This window comes from Magnolia sinica, chromosome 18, assembly GCF_029962835.1.
Source record: "Magnolia sinica isolate HGM2019 chromosome 18, MsV1, whole genome shotgun sequence".
NCBI lineage: Eukaryota > Viridiplantae > Streptophyta > Magnoliopsida > Magnoliales > Magnoliaceae > Magnolia > Magnolia sinica.
Window position 1 is genome coordinate 24,242,591 of NC_080590.1, and position 17,904 is coordinate 24,260,494.

A 17,904-nucleotide genomic window follows, 5' to 3' on the forward strand; every position below is an offset into this window, starting at 1 on the left:
GGTTGAGATAACGACATCAACACTAAGGGTTTTATTTATGGTGCACATGTTCACTCCCCAAGTATAGGGTTGTGATGTAGTAATAAACTCGGTAAGACCGAGGTCGAATCCCAAGGGATTGATACTTGTACGTAATCTGAAACTAAATAGAACTAGAACTAGACTAAGATGAAATCTAAATCAATTGAATTTGAGGAATAATGGTGAAATAGTAAACTAAAATATGTAGAATTCAGAGGTAGGGAACTAGGGATTCAGAGGATCCACTTGTAGAGATCAGGGAGATCTTATACCTGTTCAGGAACTCAACTGGACTTAGTGTCACGCCCCATGAATATCAACCTGAACTTCCTTTGATATAGTTTCCAAGAGATGAAAGGTATATGAATTAGAATGGATTCCATCACCAAACCATGCCCAGGAGACATAGTAAACAACAGAATTAAACTAATTACCAACCAACCAACAATGTATGAAGATTACGAAGGGTACCGTCATCCGACCATGCCCATGAGACAATAATGAACAACATGGCTTTCTGACTTCATAAACATAAAACGGAGAAAGAAATACTCAAAGCCATCGCAGATCTATTGTAATTTCAGTCACAACAAACCATTAAAAACTAAAAGTATTCCCTTAATTGAACCGTAATCAAGGTAGTTCAACAATATAAATTAAATCAAAGGCATAAAGTAAAGTCTCCCATCACGTTACAAGCTTCACCTCTTAGCCCTAGCTAAGAGGTTTAGCCTAAGATAGACATGATTAGGCTAATTCCTAAATAAAAATAATAATAACAAAAAAAATAAAAGAACTACCACTGCTGCACGTCCACCACTGTTGCACGTTTCACGTCCCGGCTCTCCTTGGAATTCCCTGCAAAATTCAATCGCTTTCTCTCCCTTTCTCTCTCCCTTTTATAAACATCAGCAAGGTCGGTGGAGAGTTTCCGCACTCCACACGGAGGTTTTACGCAGCAGGTGCATGGAGTCGGTGCGAAAGTCTTACGCACTCCCTGCGTAAGCTTTGTTATGCAATCAAGAAAACTGTCCCAGAAAACGGCATTTTCCTTGCTTCTGTCAAAAAGAGCAACATCCCCTGGGGCGTTTTTGGACGAGCAACATGATGGACGGTTTGGATCTTCTAACTGATCAACGATGGTGGCCCACCTATGTTCATACGCAGTTCTTTTTCGCAACAGAGCATCATACGTATGACGCTATGAAACTCGTGGGCCAGTGATTGGTATCAGACGAGGGATCCATTCTGTTATTTGGAATGCTCTCGAAAAACCATTCGGGAAGGAATGTTTTTGAAATGAAATCGGTGTGGCCCATATGATCTTCTGTGCTACCGTTCATCTTGCGCACGGTTGAGATCTTCACATGTCTACTTTCATGGTGGAGAAAGGACACTTAGGTGAGGTTAATACCCCCCTCTGTACAATATTAACGGTTCAGATGGCTGATCTGGATGAAGTGTGGGCCCCACTGCGTGAAACCGACAGACGGACGTCTGTCCACTGTGGGTTTTCAGGTTTTAAAGAAACTGGTCGGTTAGCGTGTGCTGACCGACCTTAGGCGTAGTGGTGCACGACCTATGTACGTGCACGTTATGCACGCACAGTGTACATGTGAGGTCCATTGTAATGTTTCGCTGAATCCGCTCAGTCCATCCTGTTTTCCATATAATTTAAGGGGTTGAGAACAAAATTGGAGCATTTTCAGATACCAGGCGGGCCCCAAATCAGTATTTTATGGGTCGATCTGTCTATTGGGCCACTTTCACAAGGATCCAACGGTTCAAATTTGATTTTTACGGTTAATTTATGGCTCTCAGGCCATATATGAAGTTTCAAGTCGAACGGATAGTTGGAACCCTGTGATCTTGCATTCTGGACCAATTTCGGGCCACTTGAACTTCAGTTTCTCAATTTTCTCGGGTCTCTGGCATGTAAATATGTTGATCCTAGTCCCCTGGAATCCATCCCCTGCTCTGATGACTGCATCTCACTCAAAATTCCTGCCTCTCTTAACCAGTGCATCAGAATGTCCCTATGTCGTCATTTATCTTTCTCATAGCCTCCCCTTGAAGGGTTGAGATAACGACATCGACACTAAGGGTTTTATTTATGGTGCACATTGCGTCCTTAAATGACTCATACGATGCCAGAAGAGAATTGAGTAACATATATGCTTGTTCCTCATCTTTAATCACTTACTCCATATCTACCAATTAGTAAACTAATTTATTAAAGTTGCTGATGTGAGCTTTCAGATCTCCACCTTCTGCCATCTTGAAGTTAAACCACTGTCGCTTCAAGTGTAGGCGATTTTCAGAGAATTTTTCACATAGATATCCTCTAACTTTCCCCATAAACTAGTCGTAGTTTTCTCTTTCAAAACATTATAGAGAACCTTATTCGTAAGACATAAACGGATTGAGGATAAAACCTTCTTATCAAGGGTATTCCATTCATCATCAGTCATACTAGACTTTCTCACCTTAAGAGCATTATCCTTGCCTTACTTGGTTAAAGAACTAATCATCTTGATCTTCCATAACTCAAGGCTATTTTTCCTTAAGTATTTCTCAATATCATACCTAGTACTTCCCATTATTGCTAATCTTGCAGATTCAGATCTGTGCCCCAATGATTGCTTTGATACCACTTGTTAGGGTTTGTGCTGTGGAATCACACAGATATGGATATAGGATAGCAATTCAAGAGCACCAAACAATTACAAGAGAACACAAAGATTTAACGTGGAAAATCTTTTCGGGAAAAAACTACGGCACAAAGCGACAAAAATCCACTATGAAAATAGAAATTACAAAGATAGAGGACTTACTCGATTTGAACAACCTTGAATCTCACCCTTGTTACACCCTTTGATTACCCTAAAACCCTTTTAAAAACCCTCAGAATACTTAAAAGAGCCTTAGAATTATTTAGAAATGCCCTAGGGACCCATATTTATAGTTTAGGAAATTCCACTTACGCACCGACTTTGGAAAAGTCCGGAAACCACATCAAATTTATGTAGTCCGCGCGTAGTCTACGTAACCTTCGAATAGTTGAGCCAGGGCTTCGACTGGTCGAGCGTCTCGGAAATCTCAAATATAATATTGCTAGACTTCAAGTCAAATAGGCTTTAACTAGTCGAAGAGACCTTCGACTAGTCGAGCCAGTCCCTCGACTGGTCGACGACCATGGACAGATTTAAGACATCACTCCTTAACAAAACTATATGTAACTGTCAAATTTTGGTCTAAAATATTTCTCCTCTCTCTATCTCTTCTTCTCTTTCCCATGTCTTTGGCCACAGCTTTAGAAAAATCTCTTCCCTCCTACCATGTGTATAGTGTTTTTTTTGGGTTTTTTTTTTTTTTTTGGAAAATCAACATTCCGGTGGACTTTCTCTCATCTCCCTGCTTATTTTCATATAGTGAAGTAGAAAATTTTAATTACACATTTGAGATGCTGAAAATTTTAAATTGAAATATTTTTTTGGTGCTTTAACTTTTAACACACGTATGGAATGGATGCATTAGTACATACTGTATTTAAGTTTGGCAACAGATATTCATTTATTAAAATACTTGACATATTTGACTTAAGAAAATTGGATTTGGATACGATAAGATCTTTTATCTAGTTAAAAGCTTTTACACCACTGCTCGTTTTTTAAATTGGTAAGGTAGGATATTGCCGTTATCTGACCCATTTACAGCCTTTGTTTGTAGGTCCAAGTTATGGGCTTCACATAAACGGACTGCATCTGGGCGTGAACCTAAATTTGAGGCCTGTAAATAAACAAGACCGTTGGGCTGGGCCCAACTTGGCTCAGACCCGGTCGTTTGTATACTGGATATCGAGAATGATTTACCCATCTTAGAACTAGGATTTAACTAACGGTTTTAAATGTATCATGTCTCAGACATCTCTCCGGCTGGAAGATCTTAACCATACAATTCATTTTTACCGTTAGATGTGTACTGCTGGCATAACCATCTTTCTACAATGATCAACCATACAATTCCAACGGTGGGGATTTTTGAGACGTAGCTCCTTCGTAGTGGGGTGCAGTGGTTGGAACAACCAGCATGTTATCCCTATCTGCACAGAATTTTAAAAAAAATTTAAAAAATGCTGTTTTATACAGCTCATTGTCATAATAACGAGCTTACTTCCCTAGGCAGCTCATCAGGTGGGCCACACAAATAAAATATGTGGACGACTGACATCATTTTCTTCTAATTGTACCCAAAACAATCCGATTTTTTTTTTTTTTTTTTTAAATAAAAATAAAAATCTGAATCGTATTTCCGGGATTAAAAACCCGATTATAATAAAATACATTTCAATATCAGCCTCGTTGTCTCGTAGCTTTCCATTTTCACATGATTCAAGCTAATGGATTTATACATAAATAGAGTAACATACACAACTCAATTACATTATACCAACCACGTTTAGCCCACCAATCCCTTTCAATCACATGAATCAAGCAACCCCAGACAGCAGGTCCTCATGCAACACGATGTGCTCGTTCTATACAAGTGGGGCCGTGGTTGGTGATCCTGACCGTTGATGTCGTGTGGAAAACTTTAGATTGGCGATGCTACAAAAATGGAACTGATGGTAAGATTCTAAACCTACCGCTATTGGCTTGGACATAGACGGTTAAGATAAAAAAAAAATGAAAAATGGCCCATTTTCTGATGGTTAGATTACACCAATTTGGAAGTTTTTCTTTGGGTATTCTATCCATGGCAAGAAGCATGGGATCAACGGTTCGGATTACTGAAATGTACACTCTGTTTGTACCAATCATGGGACACGATGAATGTCTTTGTCCACTCTAACAAGCCACTTATAAAATAGATTAGCCGTGCATCACATTTCTTGATATATAAATAGCCAATGGATCACGTATGAGTGTCCCAAACTCAAGTTCGGAAAATTCAAGACATGGGTCTGAGGATAGAGTGGTGGTTGGCATTCGGTTTGGGTCTTTTCCTGATCGTTGGATCAGAGGCCCAGCTCGAAGTGGGCTTTTACGACGATAAATGCTTGTTGGCCGAGGCCATTGTCAGGGGGGAGGTCACCAAGGCCTACTTAAGGGACCCGGGTGTAGCTGCAGGGCTCATAAGGATGCATTTCCATGATTGCTTTGTTCGGGTAAGTTCAAGAGAGTCATGGTCCAGTAAGATTTTTTTTTTTTTTGTAGAGCCCATGTGGGCCCATCTCTAATCATTGTGGATCATTGAGTGGATTGAACATGCCCTCAATATCACCCTGATCTGGTGATCAAGGCCATTCAAATAAGGGCCATGAAAATGGACAGTGATGATTCAATCATGGTTATTTTTGGGTCATCCTATTGAATGGACTTCTTTGTTGATCATAGGTGAGCTCATCTGGGCCCCACTTCTTGAACATCTTAATGAATAATACAATGTCTCCATCCTACGCTCGTGTCGTTTGAAGGGTGTTTTCGGGCGTCGGTGCAGACGTGCACATGTAACGCAACGGTAGACTCGAAAGTGTTACATTGTGTGACATTTCGGGCCGTTTTCGTTAAGGTGGTGGCCATGCTTGTTGGTAGTTAAGTGCATGTTTGAAAGATGTAATGTTTGTTTGTGTTTGTAGGGTTGTGATGGGTCAGTTTTGATTGATTCGGTCCCGCCAAACAAGGCAGAGAAGGATTCAAAAATCAACAATCCCAGCCTTCGAGGGTTCGAAGTCATCGACAATGCCAAGTTCAGATTAGAAGACATTTGTAGTGGTGTAGTATCATGTGCTGATATAATTGCATTTGCAGCAAGAGATAGCGTGGAATTGGTAAGGATTCTATATAACACCCTGATCCATAGCTCAAGTGGTAGACTGAGTGAAAGATACCTCGTTTCAACACTGAGGTAAAAGTTCAATTTGTATATGTTATGGATTTGTGAGCTTGTTAGTGGTGGGTAGAGTTGGGCATGGGATGGGTCGACTCGCTTAACTCAACTAGTCTGACTCATTTGGACCCAATTCGAACCGAGCCGAATGGGTAAGTCAGTCTGAATCGAGTAGGATTCTCCCACTTTGAACTCAAACCGAGTCGAGTTTGAGTACCTGAAACTCGATCCGATCAGACTCGACTCAATTAGAAACCAACTCTACTCGGATTCTGTGTGTGTGTGTGTGTGTTTGTGTATTAAAAACCATAATTTTTAAGTATCTTTAACAATACACGCTGCACCGATCCCAAACTCTCTCTCTCCCTCCTTCATCCTCCTCTTCCAAACCCGACAACCACCCACCACCCTCCTCCTCTCTCTCTCTCTCCTCCACTCCCTCCTTCCCTCCTCTTTCAAACCCGGCGGCCACCCACCACCATCACCACCTCTCTCTCTCTCTCTCTCTCTCTCTCTCTTCTCCACTTCCTCCCTCCCTCATCTCTCAATCCGAATCGGTACTTTTGACCGGGTCAGACTCGGTCTAGATTAGTCTAGGCTAGACCCGGACTCCAATCGGTTCAGGCATGCTGGACTCTGTACCAAGTTGAGTCGAGTTCAGCTCAGGCCTATTTCAAAACCAGATCAAGTCGGGTCAGCCCTAACTCGGTCTGATTCGCCTTGATGACTAGCTCTAGTGGTCGGGCGCATAAGCGACAATCTAACCCGTTTATATATTGGGCCTGAAATTAGGTGCAAGACGAGCCCCACAGGTTGAAATTGAGCCCATGATAACTAGGATCATCTTATTCCTTGACATTGACGATAGGGCCAGGTCCACCCAATTCCAGGCAAGCCAGACCTAATGACTGGTGTATTGTGCTTGGTGGTGCAACTTGGGTTAGCTCAACCTTAACCTGATTGGACCAACCTGAACTTTAGGTTGGGTTGGTTGGGCTTGGGTTGAAAAACCAGACCCCAACCTGACCCTAGGTGGGGTTGAAACCATGGTTCCAACAACTTGACCTGAAGGCTGAAGCTACTGTTTTTAACGGTCAATCACCACTGTTTTCTATAGTATGGTCCACCTGAGATTTGGATCTATGTCAATTTTGGGCTTATGCCCTTAAATGATCTGGAAAAACGGATGGACGGCGTGGATATATAATATATACATCAAGGTGAGCCCCACAGTTCTTAGGTGAGGCCAGGGCTGGCCTTACCTAATCCGCTCCCTTTTGCCTTCTTCCTTCAGTTGAATCTGGACCGTTGCTGCCTTCTTTTTCTTAACCGTTCATTTGTAGGCTAGTAATGGAATGTTCAGGACATGATCGATCCGATGAACAGTTTTGATCGCTACAACATGGTTCCCGTTTGACTTGTGTAGACTGGAGGGTTAGGATACGATGTGCCGGCAGGACGGAGAGATGGACCGATATCACTCGCTTCTGAGACATTCTCGTCCTTACCTTCTCCAAGGATCGGCCTCGCTCAAGTCACTCAAGCCTTTACCAACAAAGGTCTGACACAGGAAGATATGGTTACACTCTCCGGTAAGTACTGCATCATCTGTCTGCCTTTCAATGGGCCAGGGCTGGCCCGTTGGCATTCGGGTCTGGACCGCTTTATGATGGGCTTGGGCTGGAATAGGTGGCCCAGGCTTATAGTTTAAAGGCTTTTATTAATTGGGCTGTGTTTAAGAGCACATTAGCCGTCTTAAGCCTGGGCCAGCCCAGCCAGTTTGTGTTTGGCCCATTTGGGTGATATATTATACATGATGGGGGACACTTCGTACAAAAGTCCTTTCGCAGGATGGTAAGGTGCAACTCATTTTCGGAGTAAGAACTCCACCCTCTATTAATTACCTGATTATCTTACAATAATTTTATGGCCTATAAGTAGTTAAGCAGGCGGCCAATCTTCTCGAGTCTCCATCATATGTGATGACACTCTTAGTATCTGCTTATTTTAGTGCTTGGGGTGAAATTGTTTGGTTTAAATCGAGCTTATAGCAAGTTCCACAAAGTATATGTGAGGAAAGTAAACCGTATGGACGCGGGTTAGCTACTAACCCCTGGCAGTTGCAAGTCTTGCTAGTGAAGTGATATCACCCTGTTCTTTGGGCCCCACCATGATGTATCTGTTATATCTACACCATCCATCCATTTTAGGGCATGAGCTAAAGAATAAGGCTGATCCAAATTTCAAGTGGACCCCACCACAGAACAGTGGGGACAATGAAGCCTACCGTTGAAACCTTCCCAGGGCTTACCATGTTGTTTATTTGAGATTCTAACCTGTTTATAAGTTAACACAGATATGATGGAACAAGGAAAACACAAATATGCTCGATCGAAAACTTCGGTGACCTAAAGAAGTTTTTAATGGTAAGTGTTCAATCCCCACTGTTTTCTGTGGTGGGGTCCCCTTGAACTTTGGATCTGCCTCATTCTTTCGCTCATGCCCTAAAATGATCTATCCAATTGGATGAACGGTGTGGATACAACACATCCATCACGGAGAAGCCCACAGAACATGGTGACGTCACCTCAGTAGCCACACTCGCTACTGACCCACTGTCGAGTTCAGTAGCTAATCCGAGCCCCTCCCATATGCTCGTGAGAGGCACGTGCATAATGTCCTGGCCGTTCATCTGGTTGGGTCCCCCACTTTGTAGCACCCGTCCATATCCACTCTCCCCATGTGCACGTGTGTGAATCTGGGTCACTCATTTGGTTAGCCAGTAGGTCCCACCATGACTAAAATATCAAGGTGAGTTCACGTGTATGAAAGCAACGGTGAACGTTTGACAGACACGTGGCCCATTTCATGACACTCCCTTGATTCTCAGGCCATCATGGTACATAAATAGTGAGACCCATCTAACAACGGCTGAGATCTCACACACACATGCCACATTGGCTCACATATACAGCCACAGCCAGGACCCCTCGAATCACACGGCCCAGATCTAATTTTTACAATTTATGTGTACAGGAGCACATTCCATCGGTCGATCTCATTGCAGTTCCTTTAGCAATAGATTGTACGGTTTCAATTCCACGTTGGGCCTGGACCAGGACCCAAGCTTAGATCCAAATTACGCGGCCCACCTGAAGCGACGGTGTCCACGAAGCAGCAGAAATCGCAATGTAGTGGTCCCGATGAATCCTAGCAGTCCAAATTTCCTGGATAATAGCTATTATCAAGACATCCTAGCCAATCGCGGTTTGTTCACATCCGATCAAACGCTTTCGGACCCAGAGACTTTGGACCAGGTGATCCAGAACGCCGAAGATGGGTTCACTTGGAATATCAATTTCGCTGCGGCAATGGTCAAGATGGGCCAGATCGACGTTCTCACTGGTGATGATGGAGAGATACGCTTCAATTGTAGGAGGCCCAATTGATGAAATCCTCATTCCTTTGATTTTTCATGTATTTATGGATTGAAGTTAGAGAAATCATCTTGTGGGATAGGTTCCATGCAACTAGTTTCACTGTAATATATAGTTGGGATATCAACATCAACTATCTGGGTCGTCCATTGGGTATAGTAAAGTCAGTGGCATATCAAAATGGACGGCCAAAATCAATCGTATTTAGGACCATCAGATTGCTGTGATTTTTGCACAGTAGTCGACTGAACCCATTGAACGGTCCAGATATGGATTCCAACTAGTTTAAATGCAACTAAGTGCATGAAAATATTTGCATGCACTGAACCCACTTGATTATTTCTCTTTAAGTTACGAATTAATGGATAATCATATTCAGTCGATTAATATTTACACCCACTTTTTTGATGGATACATCCTTTCTCTATACTTATGGTAATAAGATGGTACAAAGACGAGAAAAATGGTGTATCTGTCAAAAAAAGAGGGTGTAGACCGTGTGAAGTGTTGATTATTTCTTAAGTGCAACTAAAGGTGGGCCCCACATGATAGACGATCCTGTCAATGTTTGGACCTCTTTAATATAATAATAATAATTATTGTTCGTCCATTTTCCCAGCTTTTGACTTAATGGTTTGGATAATCTAATCAAGGTGATTTTTTATTTTTGGGATGGACATGCATTTAAAGGTGGGCTCCACATGATGAATGACCCCTATCACTAGTATTGATCATTTATTGATTTGAATGTCCATGAAAATAGCCATACATTTGATTACCTTATAATGCCAACGGTTGGACCATAAGTTATGGTCCATCTAATATATAGCGTTAGCTTTTCTTGTGATTACAACATCCAACCTGTCCAATAGGTTGTCTGCATCATGCGGATCACTTTGTGCAATAATTAGCCACGTACACTCATCTAGTGGACCACACTTGTATTTTGTTACTTATCAATGGCTTTTTTTTTTATGGTGTGGCCCACCTGGTGAGTGGATGGGGCTGATTTCTGTATAAAGTGATCCTGACGGTGGGGAAAATTATCAGAAGAGTTGGATGCTGCACACACATGTGAGGTTAGAAGTTACTTGCTAAGTGGACCGTAACTTATGGTCCAACCAGTTGAACTTGATACCTTTATTTTATTAAGCATTCTATGCTGAAAAATTAATAAAATTACAGTGTAAGGTAGACTGGTCAAACAAGCAATGAAATATTGAAAGCCTTTTATTTATTTATTTATAAATAAGTCAAACAAGCAATGAAATAATGAAAGCCCTTTTTTTTTTTAAAAAAAAATTTATTTATTTAAATTTTTTATAAATAATAATAAAAAATTAAAATATATTAATTTTCAATTATATAAAATTATAACTACGAACGTTTTGCACACCGAAGGAAAGAAGTCTATAACTAGTGGTGGGAATATGTGGTTATTTCTTGGGCTGGGATTTGCCCTAGCTTAGCCTAAATCTCGCATTAAGTGGGCTTGGGCGTTTGGTCTTGGCCCAGCACTGGTCCTAAAAATGAGGGTGAAATGATAAAAGGTTGGAAATAGTTTTAACTGTTAGTGTTAATGTGAATTTAGTGGTCCTGCGAACCAATAGAGTTGGGCACTGGATGACTCGAATTGTCTGACTCGACCCAAATTGACTGGGTGAGTCGGTTCGAACCGAGTAGGCTTCTCTTAATTCGAACGCAAACCGAGTCGTAACTTGACCTGAAACGACCCAACTCGATCCCAAATCGACTCGACTCGGATTTGACTATATATATAATAAAAAATCATAATTTCTTAGTATTTCTAACCTCACATGCTGACCCCGAACCCACCCACCCCGACCTGATCTCAATCTCTCTCCCTCCCTATCCTCCCTTCCAAGCATGGCAACCACCCACCACCATCACCACCCTCCTCCTCCTCTCTCTCCTCTCCTCTCCCTCCCTCCTCTTCCAAACCCCGCATCTACCCACCACCACCCTCCTCCTCCTCTCTCTCCTCTCCACTCCCTCCCTCCTCTTCCAAACCCCGCATCTACCCACCACCACCCTCTCTCTCTCTCTCTCTCTCTCTCTCTCTCTCTCTCTCTCCCTCATCAATTCGGTACTTTTGATCGGGTTCAACTCTGTCCGGATTAGTCCATGCCAGATCCGAACTCGGATCAATTCAGGCATGCTGGACTCAGTACCAAGTCAAGTCAAGTTCGGGTCAGGCCTATTTCAAAACTGGATCAAGTCAGGTCAGCTCTAACTTGGCTCGACTCGACTTGATGCCCGGCTCTACAAGCCATGTGGGGAAGTAAATCCCAACCCTAATTTTATGAAAATTATACTAACCTAAGAAATTTAGAAATTTTACTGTAAAAGCCTCTATTATCCAGATTTTACCAATTAGTGTCTCCACCTACCTATATTTCCTGACAATGCTCTTTTAAAGGAGAAATTACATTATTGCCCTATTTTTTTCTTTACAAAGTGAAGAATTGGATACCCTTTGGTTCGTATGGTATGTCTAACACCCAACCTATCCAACAGGTGCACATGAATATAATTATTAAGCGAACCAAAAAATATTGGGGATCCAATCACATGGATGGCTAATCCATAAAAAAAAGTAATATACACCACCCAAAACGTCCAAATTAATTCAAGTGTAGTAGCCCATTTAATGATTTGTTTGCCCTAATTTTTTATTGGTGGGGTGCATATGTTGGATGGCTTGGATGTCATTCATATATCACGTGAGTTCCACAAGTGAACTTTCACTAATTTTAAAGAAAAGCTTGAATGATATCAATATTGAATTTGCATTCTAAAAAGCACATGCGGCTAATTTCATATTGTTGAGGCATCATTTGGTAAAATATTGATTAATCCATTGCCCCTGCCCAAAGCCTCTATTTCTTTACGTAGTGTCACATGAGGGCTGGACCAAAAAATAAAAATAAAAAAATAAAAAATCCAGGGTCCAAATCTTCACTGGACCCTAACTAGCCTCATTGGATTGATATCATGTCACACCACTTACCTAATTTTCTTTGGCAAACTTCACACCAAAATCTGAAAATAAAGGGCCCTCCAACCCCTAGTACTTGCCATGGTTTGGCTAGTGATCCCAAGCTGGTGTCAATGTTCTATGGGCCCTACCATAATGTGTTTTATTCACGCCATTCATTTATTTTGGCAGATGAATTTAAAGCCTGACTAGGTAGATCCAAATCTCTGGTGAACCATGCCATAGGGAAACCGTGTTAATTGAACATCCATCATTAAAAACTTCCTACAGTCCACTAATGTTTATTTGTCATCTAACGTATTGATACGATCACACAAACTCAAATGAAGAGAAAACACAAATATTAATTTGATCCAAAACTTCAGGGGCCCCAAGAAGTTCTTGAAATTAAGGGTTCAATTTCCACTATTTCATGTGCTGTAGTCCACTTGAGGTTTCGATATTCTACCTTATTTTTGGGAGTTAGAAAATGGATAGACAACATGGATAAAACTCATATACCATGGTGGAGTCCACACAACTTTGACACTATATAGTTAGCTGTCACCGGCCAAACATCATCCCCAACACTAGCCAGCTAGCTGGTGTCAAAGCGATGTGGTATGTGTTTTATACTTTTTGTCCAATCATTTTGCTAGCTTATTTTAAGACACTAAAAAAAATATGATAAACTATACTACAAGAATTTGTGTGGATGAACCAAAACTTTCTAAGAGGTCACAAAAGTTTTGGATAAAGCTGAAATTTGTGTTTTCACTCTTATCAAAATAGCAATAAATATTAAAGTGGCCCTAAGAATGCTATTTTCACGTGGAAATGGAATAATCTACTTTCGACATGTAGAAAAATTCTACTCGCTGCAATCTGATTGGGTCACACCATCACATACTGCATTCAGGAAGCAGGATTTTCCTTGCTTGTAAGAGGATCCGGATTCTTCCATGTGGTTCTGTCCACTTAAGATTTGGATCCCTCTCGAATTTTATGTCATTGTCAATGCTTCAATTCATGTTTAACGTGAGAAGATAGTCGATCATGACATTACATGTCTTTGAAGATAGTGTTGGCACATCCTCCTCACACATGGCATAGATATACTTCTATTTTTATTTTTTGAAAGGCAATGATTTATATTAAAAAGAAACAAAATGAAGACAAAAGAGAAGTGAGAGACTGCTGAGGAAGCAGAAACAAGCTACACCTCAAGGAAAAGAAAGTCAAAATCCCTAAACATATCTACTTGAGAGGCCCATTCGAGTTAGACAAATTCTAAAAGCATCTGCTATTTCTTTCTGCCCAAACAGCCCACCAAATTGCTAGGATAGCCATCCTCCGCAACCTAGTCTCTCCCTTTCCTATTCTGGTGCCATGCCAGGCTTTTAGGAGACGGTTTGTTGACTCCGATAAACACCATCTGATTTTAAAGCGCCTCAGAAAATCTGCCCAGATAGAAGCTTTGAACGGGCAGTGGATCAAAAGATGATCCGTCAATTCTACATCCCTCATACAGCACAGACAAACGTTGGGTAAAATCATCCCACTTTTTCTCAAATTGTCCACTGTAAGTATTTTTCTTTTCCCAACCAGCCATCCAAACACCAAAATTTTCGGGGGGACAGAGTAGTACCAAAATAGGCGAGAAATCTGATCCATTGGAGAAGCGGGGTTGAAGCGAAACATCTTGTATAGGGACTTGACTGCAAATAGAAGCTATTTTTCTGCTCTCCAAACACTTCTGTCTACCTTCAATTGGTCTGGGGAAGAATCATAAACAAAGGTAAGCAGGTTCACGTATTCCTCGATCTCCCAGTCTTGGAGATTCCTTCTACATTGAAGATTCCACACCGTCTTACCATTTAGAATGGAATAACAATCAGCAACCCATACATCCTTATTGGATGCTACCTGAAACATATTAGGGAATCTCTCTTTCAGCAGAACTTCACCTAGCCACCTGTCGAACCAGAACATAATTCTGTCACCGTTGCCAACTTCAAATTAATACATTGAATGGTCTTTGATTTCATCTGAAGGATGCCTTTCCAAATCGCCGAGGATCTGTATAAAGATGAGTCTTTTGTCCACCACTCCCCTTTTGATATACCGTACTTGCACATGATTAAAGAGTTCCATAAGTTTTTGCTTTTCGATCCCAATCTCCAGATCCATTTGCCAAGAAGAGCTTGATTCATAGATTTTAGATCCGTTATGCCTGCTCTACCATCTTTGAAGTGCTTACACACTTGCTTCCATTCAACTAGGTGAAACCACCTCCTCTCCCCCTTTCCTTTCCAAAGGAAATTTCGTCTAAGCTTCTCTATAGAGTGTAAGACAGAAGATGGGCACTTAAATAAGGACATGAAGTATACGGGCAAATTGGAAAGGGTTGCCTTTATAAGCGTCAGACGGCCACCTAAAGATAGGAACCGACATTTCCAGGCTGCTAAGAATTTTTCAAACCGATTAACAACCTTTTCCCATTGAACTTTTGGAGGAGAGCCTATGTAGAGCGGGAGACCAACATAGGTTGTTGGGAAAGAGGCTGGGGAGCAGCCGAACATATTTGGGTAAATAGAAATTTCCTGTTTCTCCAGATTCACTCCAAACATTTTGGATTTGACCAAGCTGATCTTGAGGCCCGATACAACCTCAAAGCACCGAATGACTGTACGCAGGTTCTGAATCTTTTTCATAGTAGTTGCGAAGAAAATGAGGATATCGTTCGTAAACTGTACATGAGAAAGCGGGTTGGACATTCCTCTAATCGGGATACCTCTGATGATACCCTAACTATGGCTTGACTGGAGCATCCTAGAAAGGGCCTCACCCACAATTAGGAAGAGGAAAGGGGATAGGGGGTCACCTTGTAAACAAACCAAAAAACAATGAAGGCTTTGGGGAGAATGATTCTCCTTTTCTTTTCTGTGTTTGAGACAACCCTAAATGGTTGAATATATAGAGTTTTACAACAACTATACAAGGTAAGATGATAAATACAAAATCTTCTTTATAAGGAATGTGGCCTGTCTAACATCTCCCCTCAAACTAATGTTTGTCATCAATAAGTAATAGTTTACTAACTAGAAATGAGTGTTGTGCAGAAGTGAGGGACTTCGTGAGAATGTCGGCAATCTGATCATGGGATGCGACATGTGGTAGCGAAATGATCTGAGACTGAAACTTCTCGCAGATGAAGTGACAGTTAACTTCGATATGCTTTGTCTGTTCATGAAAAATCGGATTTGAGGCAATTTGAATGACATTCAGATTATCTACATGAAGTGGAGTAGGATCTTGTAGATGAACTCCCAAGTCAGAAAAAAGTCCACGTAACCAAATAATCTCACTACAAGTTGCTGATATTGCTCTATACTCGGCTCCGTGCTTGATTTGGAAACAGTGGCCTGCTTCTTACACTTCCAACAGATGAGAGAAGTGCCGAGAAAAATACAGTAGTCAGTGATAGATCTGTGTGTGAGAGTACAACCGGCCCAGTTAGCATCTGAATAAGCATAAAGGTCCAGAGGGGCCGTGGATGAGAAGAACAGAGATCGATCCAGAATTTCACGTAGATACCGTAAGATGCGTAATACTACAGTCATATGAAGAGTTCGAGGAACAGAAATAAATTGGCTGACAACTTGGACCACGTAGGCAATATCAAGACGAGTCATTGTTAAGTAACCACCAAACAACGGTATAAGGTGGGATCCGCAAGGAGTTCACCATCATCACGGCCATATTGAACATTAAGTTCCAAGGGAGTCTGAACTGTCTTCTGATCTGTTAAGGAGGCTAAGGCGAGAAGATCCTCGGTATATTTATGCTGGCTGGATTCCACGTATAGAACACTAAAATTTAAGTCCAAGAAAGTATGTCAGATGACGCAGGTTCTTCATCTTAAAGGATGACTTCAGAATTTCCTTTAAAGCTGAGATGCCAGTATCATCGCTACTAGTTAGAAGTAGGCCATTAACATATACGAGAACAATGACGATTCTATGCTCAGAGGTGCGAAAGAATAATGATGGATCATAACCACTTTAAGTAAAGCCAGCTCCTGTAACAACATCATGAAAACGTTAGAACCGTACTCGAGGGGCTTGTTTGAGACTGTATAGAGCTTTCTTCAGGCGACAGACTTTATTGGCAGGGATTAAAGATCCGGGAGGAAGTTTCAAATAGACTGTTTCTTGGAGGTCTCCATGGAGAAAAGTATTTTTCACGTCCATCTGAGTGAGTGGCCAAGAGCGAACTGATGATACTGCTAGAAGAGTGTGAACAGTTTTCATCTTGGCCATAGGATCGAATGTCTCATCATAATCAATTTCGTGTTCTTGTTTGTATCCCTGAGCGACAAGCCGAGCTTTGTATCAATCTAATGATCCGTCAGACTTGAGCTTCATAGAATAAATCCATTTACTGTCAATTAATTGTTGGTCAGTAGGTTGAGTAACAATGTCCCACATATGGTAATCATCCAATGCTGCAAGTTTTTCTGCCATAATCTTCTTTCAACAATCATGACTGGCTGCCTGATGGTATGAAGTAGGAATAGATACAGTATCTAGGGTAGTATTCATGACAGACATAGTATATCAAGCGATCAGGCTGTCGATATACACGAGTGGAATGACGTACCAAGATAGGATCCGGATCGCTTACGGATACAGTAGGGAGAGTAGTAGGTGATGAATCTGTACGTGGTCGTCGTGAATAAACCTGCAATGGACAAGGAGAGGTACTTGAGGTAACCAGAATGTCAGAAAAAATAGTAAGACCAGGAGAGTCTGGTGTGGGCGTAGGAGGTACAAATGGATGGAAGGTAATATGTTCAAGAAAAACAACATGTCATGAAACCCGTACATGACGAGAAATCGGATCATAGCAACGAAAACCCTTCTGGGTTTCTCCAAATCCCAAGTACATACATTTGATTGATTTTGGTGAAAGTTTGTTACGTTCACGTGATGCCAGATGAACATAACATACACAACCAAAAATACAAAATGTGGAATATGTAGGAAGAGAACCGGTGAGAACAAAGTAGGGAGATTTACTATTCAGGACTGTGATTAGCAAGCGATTAATCAAGTAGACTGAATGCATTATAGCTTCCGCCCAAAAGAAACGAGGAACACTCATAGCTATCATTAAGGTATTGATAGTTTCAACAATATGGCGATTTTTTGTTTAGTCACTCTATTCTGTTGTGGAGTATCAGAACAGGTGGTCTGATGAGTAATCCCATGACTCTGAAGATATGTACGAAAAGTTGTGGAGAGATACTCTCCCCCTGAGTCAGAGCGGACAGTTTGAATTTTTACTTGAAATTGTGTGTCCACCATAGAATGAAATATCCTGAATTTTTCAAACACCATTGACTTAGAGTGCAGAAAGTAAATCGAGGTGTAACGGGTGAAATCAACAATGAATATAACATAATATCGTAGTTCAGAGAGAGACATAATTGGGGAAGGGCCCTAGACATCCGTATGGACCAATTCAAATATAGATGATGACTTTGTAGTACTTAGA

The 17,904-nt window shown here is 41.3% G+C and overlaps 1 protein-coding gene across 1 annotated transcript in view; it reads left to right on the plus strand.

Moving 5' to 3' along the window:
• Positions 1–4,946: 4,946 nt before the first annotated feature.
• Positions 4,947–17,904, plus strand: part of LOC131233387 (peroxidase 5-like) — a 58,182-nt gene continuing 45,224 nt past the window's right edge. Inside the window, exons 1-4 of the mRNA XM_058230077.1 lie at positions 4,947–5,188; positions 5,660–5,851; positions 7,337–7,502; positions 8,947–9,835. Of these exons, the coding sequence (XP_058086060.1) occupies positions 4,979–5,188; positions 5,660–5,851; positions 7,337–7,502; positions 8,947–9,359 (981 nt within the window). The 5' untranslated portion in view covers positions 4,947–4,978 and the 3' untranslated portion in view covers positions 9,360–9,835. The remainder of the gene's footprint in view (positions 5,189–5,659; positions 5,852–7,336; positions 7,503–8,946; positions 9,836–17,904) is intronic.